Source organism: Strix uralensis, chromosome 1 (genome assembly GCF_047716275.1).
Source record: "Strix uralensis isolate ZFMK-TIS-50842 chromosome 1, bStrUra1, whole genome shotgun sequence".
Classification (NCBI taxonomy): domain Eukaryota; kingdom Metazoa; phylum Chordata; class Aves; order Strigiformes; family Strigidae; genus Strix; species Strix uralensis.
The window spans coordinates 138,720,889-138,745,488 of NC_133972.1; the positions used below are offsets into that span (position 1 = coordinate 138,720,889).

The 24,600-nt window shown below is 38.6% G+C and overlaps 1 protein-coding gene across 1 annotated transcript in view; it reads right to left on the minus strand.

Annotated features, from left to right (window-relative positions):
- The window catches only part of EYA1 (EYA transcriptional coactivator and phosphatase 1), a 97,776-nt gene extending 73,708 nt beyond the window's left edge, over positions 1-24,068 (minus strand). Inside the window, exons 1-3 of the mRNA XM_074893928.1 lie at positions 24,046-24,068; positions 12,223-12,272; positions 10,689-10,816 (exon numbers count right to left, since the gene is read on the minus strand). Coding sequence (XP_074750029.1) covers positions 10,689-10,812 — 124 coding nt within the window. The 5' untranslated portion in view covers positions 10,813-10,816; positions 12,223-12,272; positions 24,046-24,068. The remainder of the gene's footprint in view (positions 1-10,688; positions 10,817-12,222; positions 12,273-24,045) is intronic.
- Between the last annotated feature and the right edge of the window lie 532 nt (positions 24,069-24,600).

The window sequence follows — 24,600 nt, forward strand, 5'->3', positions numbered from 1 at the left end:
GCTGAAAGTCTAACACAGAGATGCAACAAAGTATTTGTTGCAAAGTGTCTATCCCAAGTAATTTTCCAGAAACTACCTGATTTTTACAGCAAGTTCTACACAGTTTGTTAATCTAGGTACCAAGAACTACAGCTACATTTTACAGTCAGACTAATACTTCACTCATAGATTACTCCAGCTTTCCCAAAAATTTGCAAGTGTTCTGAACCTAATTTCTATAACGCAATTATACTTTTGAAAATAACAATGAAATGCTTTTCTCTATAGCTGACAGCTGTGGGGGAGGAAAAGAGAGGAATATGAGACAGATAACCTAACTTGGGATAAAGGGTGGAAGATTTCAGTATACGCTTTCTCCAAACTCCACCCCTCTCCTCTACTGGGGAAACAATTCTTCTGTATTCCTTATGAAATAAAATACCATTGTTTGGATCACTGCAAACTAGCAGTCCAAGGACTACGCTGAGCCACCTCACACTATAGAGACCTATAGCATCATTTGTTCTAGATAAAGATTTTTAGGATAATTTCTTTCTAAGTGGATGTAAATGCCTCTCTTGCCATTGGTTTAAACGCCTGCTTCTCATGCCTTTGCACCTCTCTGGATCTCAGATCCTTGTTCAAGATACTGTTTGGGAAAAACTTCATCAAAATGGAATTTCTGTTTCTATGACTCATGACCAATACTTCCAACAATGTTTATAACTGAATGCTGTTTACTAGACATACTACTTTTGAAGATACAGGATAACATATATGAAATACAAAGCAGTGCCTTCTTCATGGAAATGAATTCTAGTTGCTGACTGAGGTGCTCACAAATTTTTTATACAACTGTTCTTATGTCTCCTCTCTCAGCTGTTGTATTTCCTAAATATAAAAAAGCAGGATAAGAAAGGCTGCTCACATTATTCCTGATCCGGATACCCGTTTGTAGGGTGATAATAAATAAGCCCTATCACGCCATCTTTAGGAACAACCATGACCTTAATGGACCTTTGCGCCACAGCTAGTTGGGAATTTAATACAGATAGATAGGAACTGAAAAGCCCTCCGTTCTGCAAGCATTTTAATCAAAATGCCAGAAAATGCATATTTCCTTCTATCTAAGCCTAAAGATATTTCAAGAGGATGAAAGCTTGCTATACAAAGAAATAAAGAGAAGAACAGCCACGATTTTACCCACTGGAAATATTTACTATGTGTATTCTCACTGCAAAGGAAGGTCTCTTATTTGCCCAAGGCAAAAAATGACCTACAATGGAGCATATTTTGCCCCAGAATCATGAGGAAAGATAGCTGTGAAGGGATTTCCTAAGGTTACAGGTCTGCCAGTGTGTCACTGTAGTACTCGATGTCTATCATGAGACACTTATGGAGCTGTCCAAGGAAGCAAGGCTTTGGACAGGCACAGATCTGGCCCTTCCGTGTGCTCCTTAAGAATGGTCTGGATTTCAGCTCTCCACATTTTCCATGACAATTAACATTTCTGCAACATGTCCTAAGCTTTCACAGGATGCCACTGGGCAACGAGTGGGATATTGCCACATCTACACAGAACACATTGCAAGCTTGCCAGTAACTGCCAACAGCATGCTCAGTTGGACAGAGACTGCAGAAAGTGAAACAGGAGAGTTTCCATTTCTGCTGCTCCTTTATCAAAACAGACCTTTACAGGGGTGCAGAATTATCAGACTTGCATTATAGAGACAGACTCTGATTTAGGAATTTGCAATGAAGTTTTAGTGCTGTCAAAATCACTCATGTAATAAAACAGATTACCAATAAGAAGTTCAAGAAGAAATCTAACATATTCCTAACATGCTGCAAAAATTGAACACTTATTTAGAATTACTGATAGAGATTTGGTTTATATACCAAGGAGCTTAAGAAACTATGTCAACAAAGAGATATTTTTCCTTCTTATTTTCCTTTTCTAGTCATTTATGAGATTCTAAAGACAAGATTTAAAAAGAAACTGTGTAAGAAAACAACACAGCAGAATAATAGAAAAATATGAGTAGCAGATAATAACACACATGCTAGCTCTGAGAAAAAAAAGCACAAAAATTCTGAGATAGCATAACTGCTGATCTAATGTTATATCGACTGTCAAGATATGTTTTCTCAAGACACTCAGAGATTGCAAGTGCAGTGTGCCCTGTTTTGTCAGCCATGTTGCAAAAGGTCGTTAAAAATTACTTACGTGGCAGTTTCTAAACTCCACCAAGAGAGACAACTTCAGAACTGAACCCATAGTTACATGTGGTTCATTGACCAAGTAGCAACTTTCTGAGTTCACAGCTTGCCATGCAGTCACTGGTGTATATAGCAGTAAAGAGTGCTACGAGAAATGAGATGCTGGCTGTTTTAAATATGGATATAGAGACCTAATATTTGGCCATTCCTAACACAAAAGTCATATGAATACATCATAAAGATTGCACCTTCAAGCATGCAAAAAGTAAGGTTTTTAAATATCTTTTCAAAATTACTTTTATTATCTAAAATACATATAAGGCTTGCTCTACTGAACTGGTCTTTGTTAACAGCTATGCCACATACATTAAATCAGAATAGAAATATTGTAAACATGGTTGACTTACTAAATCAGTTTTAATTTTGCAGTTTTAAGGCTGAATTAATACTGTGTTACATTCTTTGTATTATAGGAATAAGTGGAAAAAAATGAAATCATTCCTGACAGCTCTCAGTGTTCATGGGGCACAAACAGTCTCAACAAAGTAAGCAAGGCTCTTAGTTTCTTTATAGACATACATATAAATACAATCTCTAGCCCTATTTTAGTTTGTCTCAAGGGGACATCTTCAAAGAATGTTAGCAGCTAAACACCAGGTAGATATCTTCATTAAATATTTTATGTATCCATTACTATTCATACACTGATTTGCTTGATACCATCGTCTTTCTCTCCCCACTAGAAGCCCAAAGCTTATCTGAAAGCTCAGAGATAATTGTCACTAAGAACAGGACGGAAATTGTACCTTGAATCTCTAGGCTGATGATATTTTCCATTATTTTATTCAAACTCTCCTCTGTACTGAAGAATCTTGCAATTATAAACAGGTTACAAGTTACTTATAAACAAGTTACTCAATTATACTAATTCCTATCCAGGACATTATTCTCTCTTTTTATCACAGATTATCAAATCATCAGCTCCTGACCATGAAGACCAATAAACTTACTTGCTCCTGCTTCTCAAAGCAGAGGACTCTTCCTGAATCTCATTGTCTGGAAATTACCAGAAGGTAATTACTACAAGGTAATTTCCAGCCTAAATTTATGTTCATTTTTCAAAGAAAGTCCCTGCTCAAAGCAGCACATTCTAGTTCAAGCCCAGACTGTTTCCTGCTCTCCCCTCCCCTGATGTGAGGAGGCTTCAAAACTCCTGCAGTATTTGGGCCGCGGCTAACACCTAGCTTTCACTGCATGCATGGTTCCCCCACGACCCTCATCTTCCTCTTACATTATTATGCATTACAACTGAAAGAGCTTTAATGTCATTGTACCTGCTCATCTAGCAGTAAAAACCTTAAATTTACAAAGAAATGGTGTCACCGCTACAGTGCAAAATCAGAAAGAAAATTCGAAACCATCTGGGTGGAGACAAGTTTTGTCAGTATTTGTAGCTGCTAATCAATAATTAACCTGGATATTAATCTGACACGTACAGTCATGGGTTAAAATAGTCTCATTCACTGCAGTAAGGAGATGAGAATATCTGAGTCAGACTAATGTTCTTACCCCTTCACACTCAACTGTCAATTTATACCAAATGATTGTATCTCTCCTATCCAAACGGAGGCAGCACATACCCAAGAAACAATCCTTTTAAGAGGTGTTATGGCCTATATCCTTTTTTTTTTTTTGACTTCTTACTCAGTTGGGAATTCGACCATGACACCTCCCCTACATGTGTAACATTTTGCACAGCATCCATGTAAAATATCCATACTCTTTAACCAAAGCCAGACAGAATGACCGCACAACGTCACAGCCCCAGCCATTAATGGCAAAGGAGGTTGTCTTCAGCTACCTTCTGGGAACATGGAGGGCTTCAGGTGAACAGAGAGAATCATGGAAAAATCAAGCCCGCTCTGCCATTTAGGTGTACAAGACACCAGACATGAAGACAGAAGCAGAATGACAAAGCGCGTGGGACCTTTCACAAGTGGGAAATAATATCCTCTAGTTTTGGCCAGGGTCTGAACTCCAGGACTGTCAGACCCAAATTCACCTGGACAAAGAGGAATAGCACCAGCTTGCATTCCCCTCCACCCAGCAGCAGCAAACTCCCCAGCTTGTCTCATCAAACCAGGTGGCACAGGTACTTCACTCACCGACCAGGGGTCAGATGACACGGCTAATCCTGAAGTGTAACCAAGTTACACTTTTTTATCTATCTGTGATAACCAAAACCCCTCAGAAGATTACAAGATGAAAATGCTAGTGCTAAATCATCAAGTCACAAGTCTGTGAAGCTGCTAAGGCTTTTCAAATATCACCTTATTGTCTACTAAGGTGTGATCTTAGACTAAGATGTTCTACTCCTGTTCCCTGGAGCTTCTGCTGGTGCACAATGACAGCAGGGGCTGGATTTCCTTCTCATCTGTATTACTGGCCAGGCGTATGATATTTCTATCTTACGCTGTGCAATCATGCTATTGCACATGTGCAGATTGTGCGTAACAGGCTGGTCCCACTGAAGAAATGCCGCACCTAGCAGTTGTGCTACAGTTACAGTTTTTGGTGAAGTAGTGAATATCTTCACAGGTTCTTGACATCCCGCAGCCTGTGCAAAGCCACTGTGACAGTGGGGCTCTGGGACCCTCAGACACACTCAGAGGGTGCTCTCACACCACCACACTCCATCCACAGTCTGAAGTGGCATGTGCTGCAAACATGTTTATGAGAAGGTTTCAAAAATAAATGATATTAAAATAATAGTGCTTCCAAGACGTTCCATTCTTTTTTCTTTTTTTTTTTTAAGTCATTTGTCATTTGGAGTATTTTCTTTCCCTCAAATGTCTGTGGCAACAGTATTGTTATTAACTTTTCACTTAAAGTCCCTTCTTTCAGGAAAATGTTATGGGGGAAAATAAAATGGTGAAGCTTTTACAAACAGATGCACATACATACAGAAAAGACAATAAATACATAAATATTTATTAGCCAGTCTCCTCCTCAAGACCTTGCAACAGGAGTTGCTGGACTGAGCCAACAGAGGAGTAGACAAGTTACTTCACTGGCCAAAAACTACGAAAGAGGAATAATAGAGCATTATGCTACATGTGCTCAGAACAGACGGAAGGACTCTTGGGGAAGCAGGAGAATAAAAGCACAGGTAAGACAAAGAGTCTGGAAGGAAGCCAATGTAATACAGCAAGAATAAAAAGGTAAAGAGCGGGGAAGAAAAGATAGTCCAAGTCAGCCCCTTGCCTTCGCATAAACAGGCAGTGATGTGTATCTGATTTTTATCCTCCAGAGTGGCAGCAGGTTGAAGACTATTATTAGCCCCTACAGACCCCCAGGTTGCTTTTGCCAGTCTGGGGCCTGGGACCACTGCCGTCTTTGCCTCTGGCCACACAACTGTCCTCTTGTGCTCTTCTGGGCTGAGTAAAAAAGTTAGTATCAGTAGTTCTTTATACTAACACCCTACTGAAATGCAAATATTAGATTTACCTTTACTGTGCTATTATTTCAGGATGGCTACATATGGAGGTATCTCTGCATCAATTACAAGTTTCATACCATCAACTTCTTCATCACAAACACAAGTCTAGAAATTTCAGCATACGTAATTGGCAGAAACTCCAGAAATGAGTGATTAAAAGGTACCAGAACCCAAGCATCTCCCAAAGGAGGATCATTTTGTCAGACTGCCATCACCTACACTGTATATTGCACCCCAAAGTACACAAAATTCTGAATAATTTATACAAAATTAAAAATCATTCACTGCCAGAGTACAGGCTTGACTGCAATACTGAAAGACTATTTTGAGTGCTACAAAATATTGTTAGAATTACAATGAATGCTCAACATATCATTTACTTACATAAATCTACATCTTGTGCCCTAACAATGACCAGCTCACAGTCTCTCTATGGATTTCAACATCTTACTCCACCATTACTTCAGAAAATAGTGAAAACAACTTTTTCTCCATTCTATAATATTGCAACTCAACAGTAAACATACTACACAGCGCTGTCTTTTGAAACCTTGAAGATGGATTTATTTTCACCAGACTTAAAACAACCTTTCTAATGGCCACCCATCAGATAGTCACGTAGTGGGGAGCTCTGACTGCCTTTGTGTGGGATCTGATTCTCATGTTGCAGCAGGTACTTAAAGAGCAAAAACCTTTTTTTTTTCCAAAAGAATTTTGATGTCCAACTCCCTTTGAAGCCTCCCTTCCTATGTATCTTTGAAAATCTGATCTTCAATTTGTTACCCATTTTCTCTTCCCACTTGATATGAAAATGCCTTCTCTTCTTCCTTCTAAACACTCAAAAACAAGGGCAGAAGCAGCTCCATACTCCTCACATGAATGAAGGGTAGTTGCTTGGGAAACCACAGCTCCTTCTCCCAATCTTCATCTATTCTTTTCCATTTCTGTTGCATAAAACATCACTATGATGGGCCACAGGCTTCTGTTTCTCACTCCATGTCATCTGTCAGAACTGATTTACATTCTTTAGATAAAAGTAAAGATCACTGTAGGCAGAAACTGGATGCAGTTGTCCACTATGGAAAACAGCTTTGCTACTCCTTTCAAATTTATTGATTACTCGCAGCCTTTCCCCTCTAAAGCATATCTACCAAAGTGGGCACTGTTGTTGAAATAGCCACTAGCTGTCTGATAAAACTTAATGAATGACAATTTTATTAGCTTCTGTTGTTATTGTTTCTTTAACTCCTTCAGTATCAACCCACAGCAATCCGCTGACAAAGGAAGATTAGAGATAAGGCACGACTATGAACATTTTGAACTCTACTTCAATTCTCTTTTTTTTTTTTTGAACAGATTTTCTTAGGCAAGTCATTCAGGGCCAGATTTTTACTGGTGTCCAGTGTCTGCTGTTCCCTACAATGGAGTATATTCTGCGGAAAAACACTTAAAGAGATCATGGAAAACTCAAATACTGCAGTATTTATATCATCAACACCATCTTGGCATGCTAGGACTGATTTTTCTGAGTGTCTTTGGCCAGACATTTTAGTGTTACTCCTCTGTATTTGATGCTGGGAAATTTCTGACTGGTGAGGGTCTATAATTTCCTTGTTACTTCCCCATCACTGGTTTGAAGACCATGCTTCCTGGCCCAGAGAAGAGGAAGGAAAAAACCAAACATCAGCAAAGTTATTATTTCTTATTAGCTGTGGTTTTGGGGTTTTTTTTATCAAGATGTTAAGGAAATGCTACTTTTCCCCTCACCACACATACATCCAGAGCTATGAAGACTGTCTCATGATCTGCTACAAACTTAAAAGGATAATGTTTGTTCTACAGAAATCACTATGGTCTAAAAGTATCCCATAGAGGAATTGCTATCTGAGACAAGAAGTAGTAAATCTGACTTGTTTAAAAATGTTTAGGTAGAAGGAAATAAATAACAGTCACCCAAAACCCCCTGAATTTCTCCAGCTGCAGTCCTTGGCCAGCACTACCTGGTCAGTTTTGCACTACAGTAATTTTGCTCTACCAAAGTGAAATGAAGCACACAAAGAGTTGTTATATCAAAGCTGCACGCAGAGATTAAACTCAGACTCACTCACACAACTAAATCCCCCTTCAGTGCTTTGAAAACTTACCACTAAGTGTGAAGCTAAAAATATTAGCTAATAACAGTGAGCTATCTTCCAACCACATCCTCTTGTAGAACAACATCAATAAGAGACAAGTCTGAAAATGTGCCTTAGAGGAATTAATGAACATATTTGTTTGAAACAGGGCCATTTCACTTTGGGACAGGGGATTATTTTTTTTCTTTCCCCTCCTCCTCATCTAGTGAACATATCCTGCACTTCGGGGTATGGAAACTTGCCTAAATCACACCCATAGTCAAATCAAATTTAACATATCTTTACAAGATATTTATGACATGCAAATACCTGGAGGCCCTGTTTCTTGTTCACATGAAGGTCCCTTACACCAGAAAAGGAGGGCTCTTTCATGTTAGTGAGAATAAGTGCATAGTAGATTAGACACTGTTTTCATATATTATATTTAACATGTGAAGGTTCGGCAACCCACATCTCCATTCCACGTGCAACAAGCAAGCAAACCACACTGCAGCATTTTAAGAAAGGTGTTTGGCAAGCCCTTACAACTGCATCCTTACAATCTGCCACTTGTGTCTCAGCAGGATTCTGCTTCAAAAATCTCAGAAAAAATAATTTTACTTCACCCTTCATCAAAAAAAAGAAACCCTTGCTTCATTCACTCCATTTTTTTTTCTTAAGCCTGTGTAGCAGCTCAAGAAACCCAAACCAAACATTTCCTCAAGATAAAACAGTTTAACAGCAAAAATTCCACTTTCAGGTTCTTAGGCATCTGCTTCGCTCACAAATTTTGTCTCTTGGCACACATCTAATTCAGAAATAAATGGTTTGGTTACATTTCTTTCAAAAACCTTTCCTTATTTGTCACTTAAGAGCAATCAGAGACAGGAATTTTCAATTTAGAAAGTTTAGACCAGAATCGCCAAGCACAAGCTATTTCTCGGGACGCTTTCTGGACAACATCTGAAAACACATGCTGAGCGCCCACGCCTGCTGCGCCCACCGCAGCCACCCAAACCTGCGGGGGTCTGTGTGCTAGGGCTTAGCAACCAGTCTGCAGTGCTGAGGAGGGTCATGTCACCTGAGGGAAAATTGCAAACAAAAGAAAACCATTTGGCTTTGTCTCAGAAGGTAAACATGTATTGTAAGTTATAGCTTTCTGGGTAGAATTCAGCACAAATTAATAAGCCTGAGCTTTAAAATTATGGTGTCAGATAAATAAGTTACGTACTTTCTTCAATAAACTTTGATACCTACCTAGAAGTTGGGATATTATTTCAAAAATTATTTGCTACCTGAGGTCAGTGCACAAACAGATACAATATATAGCTCATTTTCAGAGAAAGTAATATTAAGCACCCCATTTTTCAGTGTACGCCTGCACACAACAACTACTTAGAACAAAAAGTCAAGCCAGATGGTGAGTGTCTTTCAGTGTTTCAAGGAACGCTCCCTTTTTTTGTGCTACTAAAGAACCTTCAAGTTACATGGAAGGTACAAGAGCTGGTGAAGTTTACAGCAAAGGCTTTTGTGAGCTAGAGGAATTTTAACTTGAAAGGGTTGAGCAATTTTATCCTGTAACTAACCGGTATATATCTGAAAATATGATATAAAAATATAATAATATACTTGGGTATTTAAAAGGAAGAAGACTCATCTGCGGACATGAAATATTTTTCTGCTTAAACTACATTAACACATTAAGGACTTTATTCCTTTAAAACTTACTTTTTTTTTTTTTTTTGTCAAATGGCTTAAAAATTTATTGCAGCAATACTTTTACAGCAATAGCGAAAAGTAAATTATACACAACTCTGGCACAAATGCCTGTTAATCTGATAACCCAAAAACCCTCCCCACTACAGAGGACTCCAATTAGAATGAATAACAGAGATGTTTGGGGAATTGAGGGGGGACGACATCTGTTTGATTGACATGTGCCTTTCCTGAAAGAATGCAATGTATGTCCATAATCCTAAACAGCCTGACAGCACTAATATGACCCAGTTCTTAGGAAAAAAAAGGCCTATCTTTGCTACAAGAGTTGTTTAACTATACATTTATACTGAATAGTAATACTGAAGCTGCGTGACTCTCTTTTCTATAAATGCGTTAAAATCTCTGTTCACATAGCTAGCCAAATGTCATGTACGATCTTTCCTACTATTGCCACAGAAATGTTACAGGAAAGGGTAATTTTTGTTGCTTATTATATAAACCCTTCTGTGTTTCATTATATATATTATTATATGTATTATATATGTATTATATTACCGGCATAGCTGTTAGGTTGTTCTGCTGTTAGTATTCTACTGAGAACAAACATAACTTATCAACTGCCTGACTGCTTCTTGAAAAATAGGTATCAGTTTACCCCATTGAATTACTACACCTGTTTGAATTTTGGCCACTCCATCAGAGCAGCAAGCTAGCCTGAGGAAATTTCAACACTCTGTTTTATTAGCCTACTTGACAAAACTTTCATAGCCTTAGGAACTTGCAAAAAGTGAGAACATAAAGAAATACCAAAATAGTGAAAAAGACTGAAAGATTGCATTTTGCAGTACAACAATTGTAAACCTCCTTTTTTTCTCATCATTAAACTACCCTTTCGGGTTTTTTTTTTTAAGTTCTGCACATACTCCCTGCTCAGTCCATTCAAACTCCATGAAAGGAACATAAACCTGGAATGAAAGCTATTGCTGAAACTTGATAATAGTAACTACTGATAAACATTGAACATCGGCTCTACACACCATATTACATAAACACGGAACACCTAAAACAGTAAAACATTTTCTTTATACTGACTACACAACAGCAATGTGACAAGGAGAAAAAACAAACTATGAAACACTAAAAAAATGGTGGCTCACCTTCTGTGCCATTGGGTGTCATGGAATTATTATTTATATGGGAGTTATCGAGTTTTGGACCACTGGGGGATTCACTACTACCACTTAGTCGGCTATGTGGACTGGCTAGATCCTGCATTTCCATAGACCTGAAAACAAGATGCAACTAGTTTTAGTGACATATTCAACATGGATTACAGAGGAATTACCTCTGAGACGCAGCCCGCTATTAATCAACATCCTGAAAACACAGTAAAAAACGAATAGCTTCTCCCAACTTGATCTCCAGAGTTAAACTCACTTTGTAGTCCCACACATGACTGACTAGCTACCGTAATTATTTTTGCAGCTTCTAAGAGAATAAAAGTTAGATATAAAGTACTATACTTTAAACATTCATGTCACCTTCTATTTTTGAGATACATACAAAGACAGACTCACCAATATAGGAAGACATATACTCCCTTAACAACAAATTAACACTCTGCTTTTTCAAGATTTACCACTCAGTGGCAATATAGTGGCCTCCAAACCAAATAGAACACTTGAAGCAATTGTGGAACCCTATCATCTACTGACAGGGAATGAGATATTCCTGATGTATGTGTTTACTCTGGCAAACTACTTAATTGTTCCTCTGTTTCCGTTGAAACAAATGCAGCATTAAAACATTATTATGTCTGCTCACTTGTTTGCTTTGTGGATTACATAAAGCGTGCCCAATTGAAAAGGGATATGACCAACATACAGTGAATCCATACAGGCGTTAGTATGCCTTAGCACTCTGCTGTATCTCAGCAGCTGTCGCTTAGTCAAAATAAGAAGAGAGCAATTCCAATACAAAGCAAAAATTAAACGTTTATACAGCACATAGGCAGCTGAGTATTTCTGATTTGGGTTTTTAAGTCTTTATAGGCCAACAGTCATTGCCACTATGACATATCCGTTGGTTGATGTTGGGGAAGCTTATGATTGAAGTGCCCCATCCTTCCGTTTCTTTATACCTAAAACTTTTGATAATGTTATTTGATGTACTCAGTCTAAGTAATTGCTCCCAGTAGAAATTTCATAGATTACTGTGCCTCCAAGGCATTTGAACCAGTAATTTTTCAGTTTAAAAGAAATGCTTAGGCTCTTTTAAAGACTATTAAAATTATATAAAAAATTCCTCCCACAGTAATGGTATAAATACCCTTAAGCCTAAGTGCCATTTCAGCTGTGAAGTTTTCACATTTTAACAGAGATTTAATCACAAGTTCTAAACACAAATCCTTCATTTTATATTTCATTACTTAAACCAATCTACACATAAAGAAGGATGATATCACAATGAGTTTGAAAAGTCAGTATCTAATATAGTCAAACAATTTGGTGAAAAAATGTACGTGCTCATGGTTTATAGACTTGGCTGCATGCATGTAAAAGCGACGCTCTGGCACTTACTTATCTGCTTTAATGCAGAAAACAAGAATAAATATTTATTTATCACCTGAAGTTAAAAACCAAAAGAATAAAAGACTGGCAGAAAAATAGCGATTTTTAATCAAACCCTTACCTGCAGCTTGAGGAAACAGCAACATCTGAACTGGTTTGGGACTTCTGCACCTGTAAACCAGGGAAACAAACAGAAGCCTCTATTACTCCGCTTTATTGCAAGGCCTTAATTTAAAGAAAGGGTATCACCGCAGATGACAATTCTGTCCTTTAAACCCAAAATGAGAGGAGGAGGGTGCGGTGCCCGTGAAAGGCATATTGTCTTTAAATTGAAGGCTCAACTGTTGTTTCCCCGGCAGGTCTCTCTCCCTCCTCCCCGCGCCGGGGGACGGCGTCCAAGTGACGGGATAGTGATTCATCAGGGGCCCGTGACAGCTGCAGAGGGGCTCACTCCTCCCACGGCACGGCACGGCACGGCACGGCAGGGCACGGCACGGCACTGCTGCTGTGCACCCCCACGAAGGTAACCCCGCTGCGCCACCCCACCAAGGGCAGCGGGAGCTGCTCCAGCCCCAAGCCCCCAGCATCCTCCACCCCTCTCTCCTCTTGTTATTGTCGGCCGAGCTATCTCCTCCTCCCATCCCCTTAATTCTTGACAGCTTCTTGCCCTCATCACGTTGGCTTTCCTCTTCCTCCACTCTTCACCATCCTTCATCCGCGCCTGGGCAACGGGGAACCCGCAAGTCAGCTCATCCCAAAGGCGAGGGGTGAAGCACGCCAGAAAGGCTGACACTATTTTGGGGAGGAGGGGGGCCAACAAGGGGCATGTCTACCTATGGTAAAGATCTTCAATATATGACCAACAGTATTACACAACCATCTCCAAAACAAGCCCATCTCCAACAGGGGCAAATTAAAATAAAACCCCCATACGTTATTGCACAAAGTCTTACTTGTAAAAATTCCGGTCACTAATGAGATTTCTGATAAAATGACTTAAAAGAACACTTCTGGCTAAATAAATAGGAGGAAACTGTAGCATTTAGCTCTGAGGTCACTCATCAAGAAAAGGAATCTGGTTGTGCTAGGAAACCAAGCAATAATTTTCCAGTTTGATAAAACAACTCTTTTTATAACTCAGGTGAGTAATAGATTTTCATATTCTATTAGACAAAACACCGTTGCTTTGCTAACAGAGTCTCCTCTGTAGCCAGTAATGATTGTCAGCAGGTGATAAAATTCAGGTGAAGATACGCTGCTAGACACTGTTAGCTTAAAAGCACACAAAAGCTTCTCCGGGCAAGGTATATGTCCTCTTAATGTCTGCACTGAGAATCCTTGAATGTGCGTTTCCATTCAACCTGAACTGACATCTCTTAAATGATCACAGAGCAAAGACAAGAGAGATGAGGCATTTTAAGTGCCATAAAAATCATCCAAGCAAATCCTACTCATGTGTCTGTAGGGGGTCTTTTTGTTATTTTTAATCACAGACAGAATTACTACTAGCAAGAGTAAACAACTGCTAAGGGCAGCCAGGCAATGCAGAACATTACAAATGATGTCAAGAATCATGCAATAATGCATGCTGAAAAACATCAATCTTTTTATAACTGGGTACTTAAAGTACTGCATAACGTGCTTTTCAATACATCGTCACATGCCAAATCAAACTAGACGGGCAGATACATTCAAAACTGTGCATTTTGTTTTAAAGATTTTTTTTTATCAGTTCTTTATCCCAGAAACTGTAGCAGAGTGCCTTAGGATATGTTTCTGCTGTTACTTCTAAACACCTGGAAAAAATTATAGGTGAGAACTAAGTTTGCTTGCAGAGCTATCTTCACTCCCTCTTGCACAGGATCCTTTAAAACATGTATTTTATAATAGAAAAAACTTCCTTTTTCAAATAGATGCTTTAATTAACTGATATTTTCCAAAGTGCCCTACAGTATTATTCATACTTCACTAAACTCTAAAATACATTTAATCCTCACTATTTATTTTACCCAAATTAAAAAAATAATAACTTCTGTGCACTTACAAATATATCTATATATATATACACACACACGTGCACGTGTGTGTATGGTGAGAGAGATTTCATTTATGGATTCATGGGAGAGGGCAAAAAAAAAATAATACAGCTCATTCAAAGTGAATTAAATATATACCTTATATGTCCTCCAACACTCTATGAATTGTGAAAGTTCATATCCACAATCTTCATTTTCATTAGACATACTTTAGATATATTCCTTTGTGTCTCAAGGATTATTTAAACCATGTGTTGCACGTTACCATATTTAAAAATGACTCTTTAATCAAAATAACTTTAAAACAACTAATCCTCACTTAGGCTGGTCAGCTGAATCCACAGAGTGGTCCAGGAAAAATAAATCTACTCTCAAGAATGCGAATGCAGACAACAATTAGACACAGATGTGAGTGAAATTAGTTACAGTTTACAAAATGCTACACTTCACATGCTTTCAGTTTTTTATGTGTAGTACAAAATTACAACGTAGTAAGGAACCGCACTTATGATGACCAGTTCATAGAATAAAAACATTTCTGGGTGGCGTGTGCTTGCTCTCATACATTCTCCCATTTTGCCAAAAGATTTCTGGATAATTGAAGATCTGCAACATAACTCACATATCAAACAAAAAGTGAAAAAAAAAAAAAATTGCAACGCTCTTACCCAGCCAGCCAAAGGGGCACATTAAAAAAAAAAAAAAAAATCAGAAAGAGAAAAAAGGAGCTGTCACTCACTCTTCATACTCTGTGCTCTGCTTAAACTAAAAATGCCTTATATGCTAAATGACATACACACTCTCCTTAATACCTCAAAAATATTACTGTGTATAATTTGATTGTTGTAAGTAAGGTTCACATCTTTCTCCTTAATACGGACTGCAGATCTGGGCACTACATAGTACATGGCAAGAAAAGGACAACAATAGCAAAGCTACTTAAAATTCATCCATTTAAGAATCTTAAATCAGTAACATCAAATTCTGATTAGTTAATGAGGTCTTTTAAGTTTGCCTTTTTTCTAATTAAATTTATAATTCTTCACAGATGTAGGTTTTGTTGATGTTCAATTTGTCTCTCTCATTTTGTTAAACCTCACATAGTACTCCACCAATCCATTGAATAGCCACATTAAATCTGTTAATACCATGCTCTTCAACCCCAGAAATTATTTCCAGAAGGCAAACTTGCTTTGAGAGATCATCAAACAAGACTTAAGGTACACATTTTATCACATTTTCCCTACCACAGAGCTCAGGATGCGGAGGAAAATTCATGACTTTTGCACTGTTTATTATACTTTGCTAAATTACAAATCAAAAGCATCTGACAGAAGATCATGTATGAAGCCAAAAAGTTAATAATGTTCTGTGAAAAGTAAACTGTAAATGGGAAGGGATTCTAAATTTCAGCAGCACAGAGCAAATAAAATGTAGGTACTTGTCTAAATTACAGGTTTTCCACAGTATTTTTGCTTGCTAGGAGCATTTTTTTTTAAATGGCTATAATTTAAAACATTGTTCCAGCTGAAAATAAATTTTCTAAGGGAAAATAAGAAGTTAACCCAGAAAACTATAGCCAGCACGTGCGCTTTTTCTTAAAACACACTTCTACTTTAAAGAAGCAAATTTCAAAGACAACATCAGTTTTCAAATCAGAGTGTTCCTCCTTAGGAAAAAAAAAAAAATATCTGTCACTTTTAACAAGGGGTGGAGGCAGGGAGAGATGAGGACTTTTCCCCCAACAGCACTCTTTGCCTCCTTAAAAGCGCTACACTATCAGTAACTACAGACCTAATTGCTTCAACAGCCAAAACGTTACAAAACTAAAATGTAAATTGGCTACAAAAAGGCACCTTGCTGGCAACACACGAAACTTGGTAATACTTTCACTCTTCCAATAATCATATTGCATTGCTGGGCTCTAAGTGAAGAGGTAGGGCTTCTTCACTAGATACATCAAAGACAAATTGCACTTATTAAATCAGAAGCGGGTAATTACAGTTATTTCATTTTTAATTACTAGTTTAAATTCTAAGAGTGCTATCCTGCGTGCTCACTTCATAAGCTTATGAATGAAATGTTCTGAAACCCTGACACTTTCTTCCCTTTAAGAAAAAAGTACTACAATGTGACAATGCTCCTATTATGACCAGCCATTTAAGAATGTCTTTCTGCTTTTCCAAGATTTTTTTGGCTCCCAAGAAATATTTCATACTTATTGCAATTCAAACAGAATGATTACTCATTCTTTTTTTCTCTGCTCTCCAAAGGCAAAGCGTGACTCAAGCCGTCTGTCACTGCGCAGAACTGCTGAGAGGGGATTGCTGCACATTTCCAGACCCTACCAGGCCTTGGGAAAACTCCGACAGCAGTGAGGTGCTGGGATAAATACTGCCCGTCACACGTTTGTGAGCAACACGCTGTGTGCATACATGCTTATATACATAAAAGTATATAATGTGTATACACACATATATATGTTTACAGATACATATACATGTTATTAATTTATTTTACACACCAAACCAGCAGTCTGTGTTCTGGCAGATGCTTTGCGAACCATCACAGTATGGGATGGAAAAGAAAAGATTCTTTATACATGGTATCTGACACTAAAAACTTCCAATGATACACTACACAACATTTCCACTTCTGATCCCAAATTCCTCTCTGTGATCATTTTTGAATTTAAACAAACTACACATGAAATATACTACCCTCCTTTTCTTTCCTGAAAGCTTTTATCTCTTCTGCTTCCCTCGTTTTTAAATGTTTACTTACACAAAGAAACCCCACCAAAACCCAACCACCTTCTAAAAAACACCTTTAAATGCACTAACACCTTTATTTTTCCAGAATAAACCTTTCACTGCAAAGGGCAGTTGGTGTTGTTGGTGTTTGTCAGAAACACCGAGAGAAATACCTATTTGGGAATGTTTTGTGGTTCTCGGTTGCTCAAAAGCAAGATGTAAATTTAATGAGTCTTCAGAAGGTCTTTAACTTCCTCGTTCTAAGATCATCGTTCTAAATAAGCCACCTAAAATGTCAATAAACGTCAAGTATTTCAGTTGTGTAGATGTTTATTCTGTCATCTTGAAAAGTTCTCCTGTGGGGACCTGTGTGTTTTCCTTGGTGTTTGGAAAATTTAAACACATTAAGCAAAAGGATTTCCTGCTTCAGAAAGCGCTGTCAAAATCTCTGTCAGGCATTCTTCCTCCCAATTTTTTATCGTTTTTCTCACGCTCTCATGTCTCTTTCAGAAAGGTCTACGGGTGTCCCATACTGCGTGCTTATATTCCCCCCCCCCCCCCCCCCCCAACATCTCCCATCACGTTATTGCTATCTGCCGAAGCGGCAGCGCTCTAGGAAATCAAACAGGAGAATCCCCAAACCTGGCTGATCACAATAAACAGAACCGCCTAACATTTGCTTTGTGGGAAGCCTGCAAAGCCCAGCCTGAAACACGGCCAAAATTAACTGCTGCACCTAGCGATTTATAATCGAGCGCTGCTCTTCTCCGGGACGGCGGAAAGTGCCCCCGCGGCTCCGCGCCCGCTTAATCCCCGCCGCTGCCGAGCTGCGGGCTGCTCTGCAGCCAGGCTGTTGCAATCGCCCGCTGGTTTTCTGGTCTTTTCCTCCCCCTCTGGCTGCTCCCGCTGCCCCGCGCTGCCCGACTCGCCGCCGCCGCTGTCAGCGCCCGCTCCGCCCGCCTGGTACTCACGGTGCCGGGGCGCGCCGTCTCCGCGGCGCGCAACCTCCGCGGTGGCGGGCTCAGAGCGCGGCGGCGGCGGCGCCTCCCATGGCGCGGCGGGGCAGGCGCGCCCCGGGGCGGCGGGGCCGGGGCCGGAGCGGGGCGGCGGCGGGCAGACAAAGCCGCGGCGGAGGGAGGCTGCCTCCAGCCCCGCCGCCTCTTTGCTCAGCCGTGTGGGTCTGCCCAGGCAGTGCCTGGGGGCACGCTGCCGCTCCCGCGCCCTCTCTCCTCCTCACTCCCCTTTTTCTTCTTTTTTTTTTTTTTTTTTTTTTTTGGGTTCCCCCCCCCCCCCTTTTTTTTTTTCTCTTTGGGTTTTGTTTTTGTTTTTGTAATGCAAACCGCAGCTACTCTCTTGTCCCAACCTTATTGGTTTAAAAGCAACAACTGCAATGAGGCTTGCGCGGTCTGAAGTCAACCTTCCTGCTTGGGCGAGACGCAGCCGGGGCTGCCGCGCTCCGCCGGCGCGGAACCGGCGCGGGAGCTGCGCGGCCCTGGCTGCCGGCCGCCCGGCCGCCCCCAGCCCGCACGCCAGAGCCCCTTTTTTTGCACCTTCTTCAGCCTCACCCCAGAAAAACTAATGAATCCCTCGGGTCCCTCCTCATTTAAAAAGTTTAATTGTGTATAGATGCGTCCCCTCTAGTAAGCTGGGTTTAAACAAAAGCCGTACTAATAGAATAACTGGAATTAAACCAACATTATATCAATGAGAGAAGCTAAATAAAGATACTCACAGAGGCTTTTAAGCATACAACCAGCATGCACGTCCGGACATGCCGTTTTGATTGGATATGTAACAGATTTGTTCTCAAATATCTGAGATTCTTGCAACCTTGTAAAGAAAGGGTCTGCTAAAACTATTTCAGCCAGCCTTCTCCAATTTAGAGTTATTTACTAAATAAAGTATCCGAAACTTTTAAAATGGTTTAAACCATGCAGATATGTGAAATATCTGTACCCCTAAAAACAACTGCAAATACAGCCAAAATTGTATTTTAAATTATTACTATTCACCTACCAAAGTTTTAAAATTCAAAACTGTGTAAAGGCCCTTTCCATAGACCTTACAGATACTTCCAAAGAAGAGAGAGACAGTTGCATAGAGTTAAATTTGTGCATTAAGTAATAGTAACTCTTTAAAGCTTAGCTTTTACCAATCAATAAGTAATTAAGTAATTTCATTAGTAAGCCATTAAACTGAAATAGGTTTATGATATGTTTCTATTACAGCACTTTTAGTTGCTCATAATTCAAAAAAACTCTCTTAAAAATATATACATTATGTTAAAAAACATTATAACGTACACAATAACTAAATTTGACCAGGGAGCATTTCCACTTTGTAGACAGTATCTTTCAATTCATGTAACACTTATTTTTCTACACTTTTTCAGTACACGTATCCAAATATGATGAGGAAAACAACGTAATGATTTGCAGTACCAAAAAAAATAAGTCTTAATACTATGCCAGGTCTACAGTACTAAATAAAAAAATAACTTTATACTGTATAAATAGATCAGAACAGAACTTTTTTTTCTTTACAAAAATCTGTGGTTATTCACTGCTAATATATCCTTACCTTCAATTAACTAATCTGTGAATGAAAGCAATACTTCTAGAGGAGAAATGTCTTCTGGCTACTACATCCCAGTAAGCGAGACATTATTTTGTAGCAAGTACATTGGGAATACTTCAGGAAAGCAGATCGGTTTGCAAAGCTACAAGTCAACTTCGAGCTGAAAAGGCACCTAGGATTTCATTTTGTTTAGCGAAGAAAAGGGATCTCGGGACAGTCACACACCATATATGGGAACCCAGGTCAAAATAAGCAGCTTTCGATTGGGCCCGTCTGCAGAGCCAGCACAAACACAATCCCTTTACTTTATAGTCACAACCAGATCTTGCCCCAAGAAAACTATTTGTGATGTTCTATATTAAACTGTGAAAGAAATACAAATTACTTATTATGGAGGCATGCAGTTTTGTCAGGTAAAATTCACTGAAATCCTGAAATACAAGGCTATGCAATCATTCTGAACTATGTGCTTTTTGGAACAGCCATGATCCTCTGGAAAATGCTTACCACTGAAGTCTTTACCAGTGTTAATAAGATCATTTTTAAAAAACCCTACACAATCCTATATAGAGTTAAAGACACATTCTTGCTTCACTAGGAGCTCCATCTATTACATCAAATCAGGCACATACTTTCAGGAAGCAGAAACTCTTTTTTTTTCTGGAAAAAAACTCAAAAAATGTCATATTGTTGTTGTGAGGTACCATCTGACACTGGAAAATGTAACTCAAAACCCTCTCTCAAAAATAGCAATACTTAAATGATGCTATGGAAATAAAAAAAATTATTAAAAAAAACCCGACTGTGACTTTCAGTGATACACGTGAATTTTTACATAAATCTATTTCATTCCATGTTAAAAAAAACAAACAGCACAAATATATGAATAAATTTTACTGTTTTAAATGTAAACCTTACTGAAACAGGTTTACTGTTGGTTAGATTTTGTAGTCCCTATGGGAGTTTTGTCTAAGTAATAACTTTAGGAGTGTGCCCAGCCTCTGCATTTAATTAAAGTGTGAGACAGATCCCCACACACACATACAGAGCCTGATGATGTGATGATAAACATGGGATAAATTACACAGAGGCTAAGATGATCAGAAAAAGTGTGTTGATGATGCACTGCAAGAAAAGAATTGGCTTTGAATATTTAATCTCTTCTGTAGTATGGCATGTAGGCAGTATGGGAACTGAAGCCATATAAATGATCTAGATGGGGGATATAAGATAAAGCAGGGTCCTCTGTGTTTATACAGCCATTAAACAGTGACTTAAAGTTCTTTATCTGATGTCTGAAGATTGGACTTCAGATTAGTGTGTATCATTACCCCATGGTATGGTCTAACCTATGAACTTACCCTACAGCTGATACCATGGACCAGATCCTCATTTGGTTTGAGTGCAGTTTTTTTATTTCAATAACTAATCTAATTATGCCAGCTGAGCACCACACCTATTTGAAACAGCTTTGTTTACTTGGCTTTTTGGTTTTGTTCTTCCAACTGCATACCAAATCAGTGCAGGCTGCGTTGTTGATCACTGGCACCCAACATCAATTTTAAACCACAATTGCACTAACACTGGGTTTGGAACAGAGATTTCAGTGGGATTTGTATATGTTTACATCATGCCTGAATTTGCCCTGATTCTGCATTCCTGCTGATGCAGCTGGCATCTCAAGAGTTGTAAGAAGCAAAGGACCAGGCCTATTACATAATATCAAATGCACTACAAGCTATTGGGTATATTTTTACAACTATTGCTCATGCAATATGGTTTTAACTCCGTATGCAGTGTCACACACTTGTTTTAGCACAAGTAAAGCTGGTCCATCCTGAACACAGTATTTACTGGGGCTTAGGTTCCACAATGACAGATGCGCTGATAACTAAGAAAAATTAGATATAAGATGGATATGGAACAGTGGGACATTTGCATGTTTGTCTCTATGTAGGAAGAGGTACTGAAATATTTAACACTAGAATTAGGCCCAGGAAGACCACTAAAGCAAAAGATGCATCCCACCGCTCCCGAAAGCCGCTGCCTGGCTCTTCCCATAACAACTGCAATGCAACGTCAGAACCCTCTGAAGCAGGCAATATTCCTCCTATGTCTCCATACAAGTTTTATCTTACACATAGCAGCTGTTGCCTAGAGACGTCCCTGGCTGGAGCAGAAGTTTGCAGCATTTGACAGGAGCCCTTATTGTCTCATGCTACTCACGTGAGCAAAAGTAGAAAGACCTTGGTAAATACAAACAAAAAAAGTGACAGCAGTCAACTATTTTAACTGTTCTGTCCAAAAACTATCATTGTGATCGAGAAAGAAAATTTCATTATATTCTTTCAAGATAAGCTGGATAAAATTAATAATGAATTAAGGTCTATGTGCAACATGTTTTAAGAAAAGGTGTGTGCTGCTAACCGTCGTCCTTGGCCAAAATGTGTATGAACTACTGGCCCCAATGACATCTTTGCTAGTTTGCATGCAATTGTACTTGCTTTTAATTAGCAACTTCAGTATGAAGTACAGGAACATTTTGTATAATTTAAAACAGGAAATAGTGGTCTTTATTAAGTAGATACTGTTTTAGCTTTTTGAATGAATGTGTGACTTTATATGGTTCTGAAATAGTTCTTGACAATTATGATATAAACAAATGAAGAGATTTTCCACAGGAGAAGCGGCCAAAGGGTAATTTCGTTGCAAATACCTTAGTGTTTCTCAATTTTTCACTTTCCAAAATCAAGATATACATGTTTTCTCAATAGATTCTTTGCATCTTAAAAGCATTATGTAACAGGGGAAAAAAATATACAGCATATATCTGTATTTATAGACACAGTGTAAATTATAAATCTGCTCAGTACTCTAACTGCAAAACAAGGAAGTAATTTGGCAGGGTGAAAGGAAGAGTTCCTACATGAAGGTAAGTTTTAAATATATCTAATACTGTCATCTCTCTTTCAGTATTTTGTAACACCCAACTGAAAACTTCCTACATCACTTTTCTCTTCTAGAAATCTCATGAAGATAATTATGATCATCACACAAAAATACTGATACTGATTGGTTTCCAGATAATCTGAAGTAGATGCTCTACCCAAAAGTGATGGCATCACTTTTCCCTAAAGACTGAGACACCAGGTCTGTGACACGCTGAGGGCAGGGCTCTGATATCCTCTCCTGATTTAAGAGTAATGTTGTAGCTTTTATAACTACAGCAGCCTTCATTTAAGCATTGCCTTATCTATTAAATTGAACTACTGAAAATTACTTTCCATTTTCTAATGAAGTTCAATAGTTCTACAGGGGGATTTTTAATACTATCTATGGTACCTAAGAATCAGTGAGAATGTCACCTTTTTTGGCACAAAAACCTCAGCTCAAAAGATACGTAAACATGTTAGTAACTGTTTATAAAAGTAGCCCTTCTGAAGGCAACATAATGAGCAAAGTGATTTGGAGAATTAGCTGTTTGCAAGATAGGGGGCAAAATGAAAGGAGTAAATTGCAACCTGTGAGTATCCTTGAGAAAGCTAATTTTTCTAATTTACATTCAAGCTTTTACTCCAGCTCAGCATGGAAATGTAACTGCCTAAAAATCGAGAATAATCATCCTTCTCTGTGATGTGTGAATAATAATTTGCTTACAAAAATGAACAAGTCAAATCAAATGCACCAGTGATGATGAGGAGCTGCTTGCTAGCACTCTAACAGGCAATAAAAGCTATACTCGGTAGTTCCTCAAAAGACTAAGCTGCACGAAGAACGCAGTACAAATGAGAGATTACCAGTGAGCTGACAAAATAATCAAGTCCCGTTGTTCCATGAAGACTACAAAACACATTTCACACACATGCCATTTTTCCGTAGTTCATCCTCCCACAACTATTTAAGCCTTCCTCATCTTTCAGTTAGTGCTACTAGAAAAAAGTTAGAATTTACAAACCATTGCAAATTTTTTTCACAGCAATAACTTATGTTTTTGCCAGTGATATAAGTACAGCGCACTGTATAACATGAGTCAGCTCAGTAATGCTAGACTGTCTTTTCTCCAACTATTTTCCATTATCATGAACAAAACCAGTTTTGTCAGCACCTCTTATAAGGTGAAAAGGGAGATGGAAAGTTCCTGTTTGTTTTTGAGCTCTGAATTAAAGTTGTACTCAGAATTCTTAATTCTGCAAGAAAAATATGTTTGTTCACTAACCACAGAAACAATAGGTTTATTTGTTGCAAATTCCACTTTGTTATTATTTCCTAAATGCGTTCCGTATTTTTTTCCTGAAGCATTATTCATGTCACTGTTCAACAGTAGATGGAGCAGTGGATCATTACTGTATTTTAGTTATTTGTGTCAATTATTGCATAATTTTTCAGCTGCTGACATATAAGACTGGACAAGCAAATAAAAAAAAAAGATATAGAGAAAATAATTGTTAATTAAAGCATTTAGAATTATGAAGAAAATGGAAAGAACAGCAATCCAAGCCCACTTTGACAAATTATTAAGACAATCCTGCATTTATGACTAATACAAGTGATTCATAAACACACATTCAAATCACAAACCTTGCAGCAGTTGAATACAGTAAATATGTACGTCCTTAACCGTGAAATATTCAGTCACACATATTTTTCTTACGACGGTCAGGAAAGGTGAAGTATCTTCTAAAAGTGAAGTTCATAAATATTCCACATTTTGGGCCTTGTAATGAAAAGGAAAAAGTGGAAGTCTAAGTTAAAATAATCATTACAAGGGTAATTTATTTTACACTTGCATCAATTGCTTTTCCTGTAAACTGTTTTTAAGAAATTTACTGCAGTAAATTCTTTTGAACCTTACAGTAATTATACCATGACCCTCATTTGTTCAGCAGGGGTTAGATTCTCACCTAACTGTAACCATCTAAAATGAAGCATTTAGTTTAAGATGATCATGCCAACCCTCATCTTCAGTGGAGAGAGACAGACACTTCCAATGTGTCTAGGAGAGGACTCAATTTTGAGGTTTCCCCTCCCCACAGACACAGATGATGGGCTTAAGCTAGCTCTCAGGTTTTGATGACTACAGCTCCCCCAAGAATCCAGACTTCATTGAACCCAACAGTGTAATTTCCCTTAAAA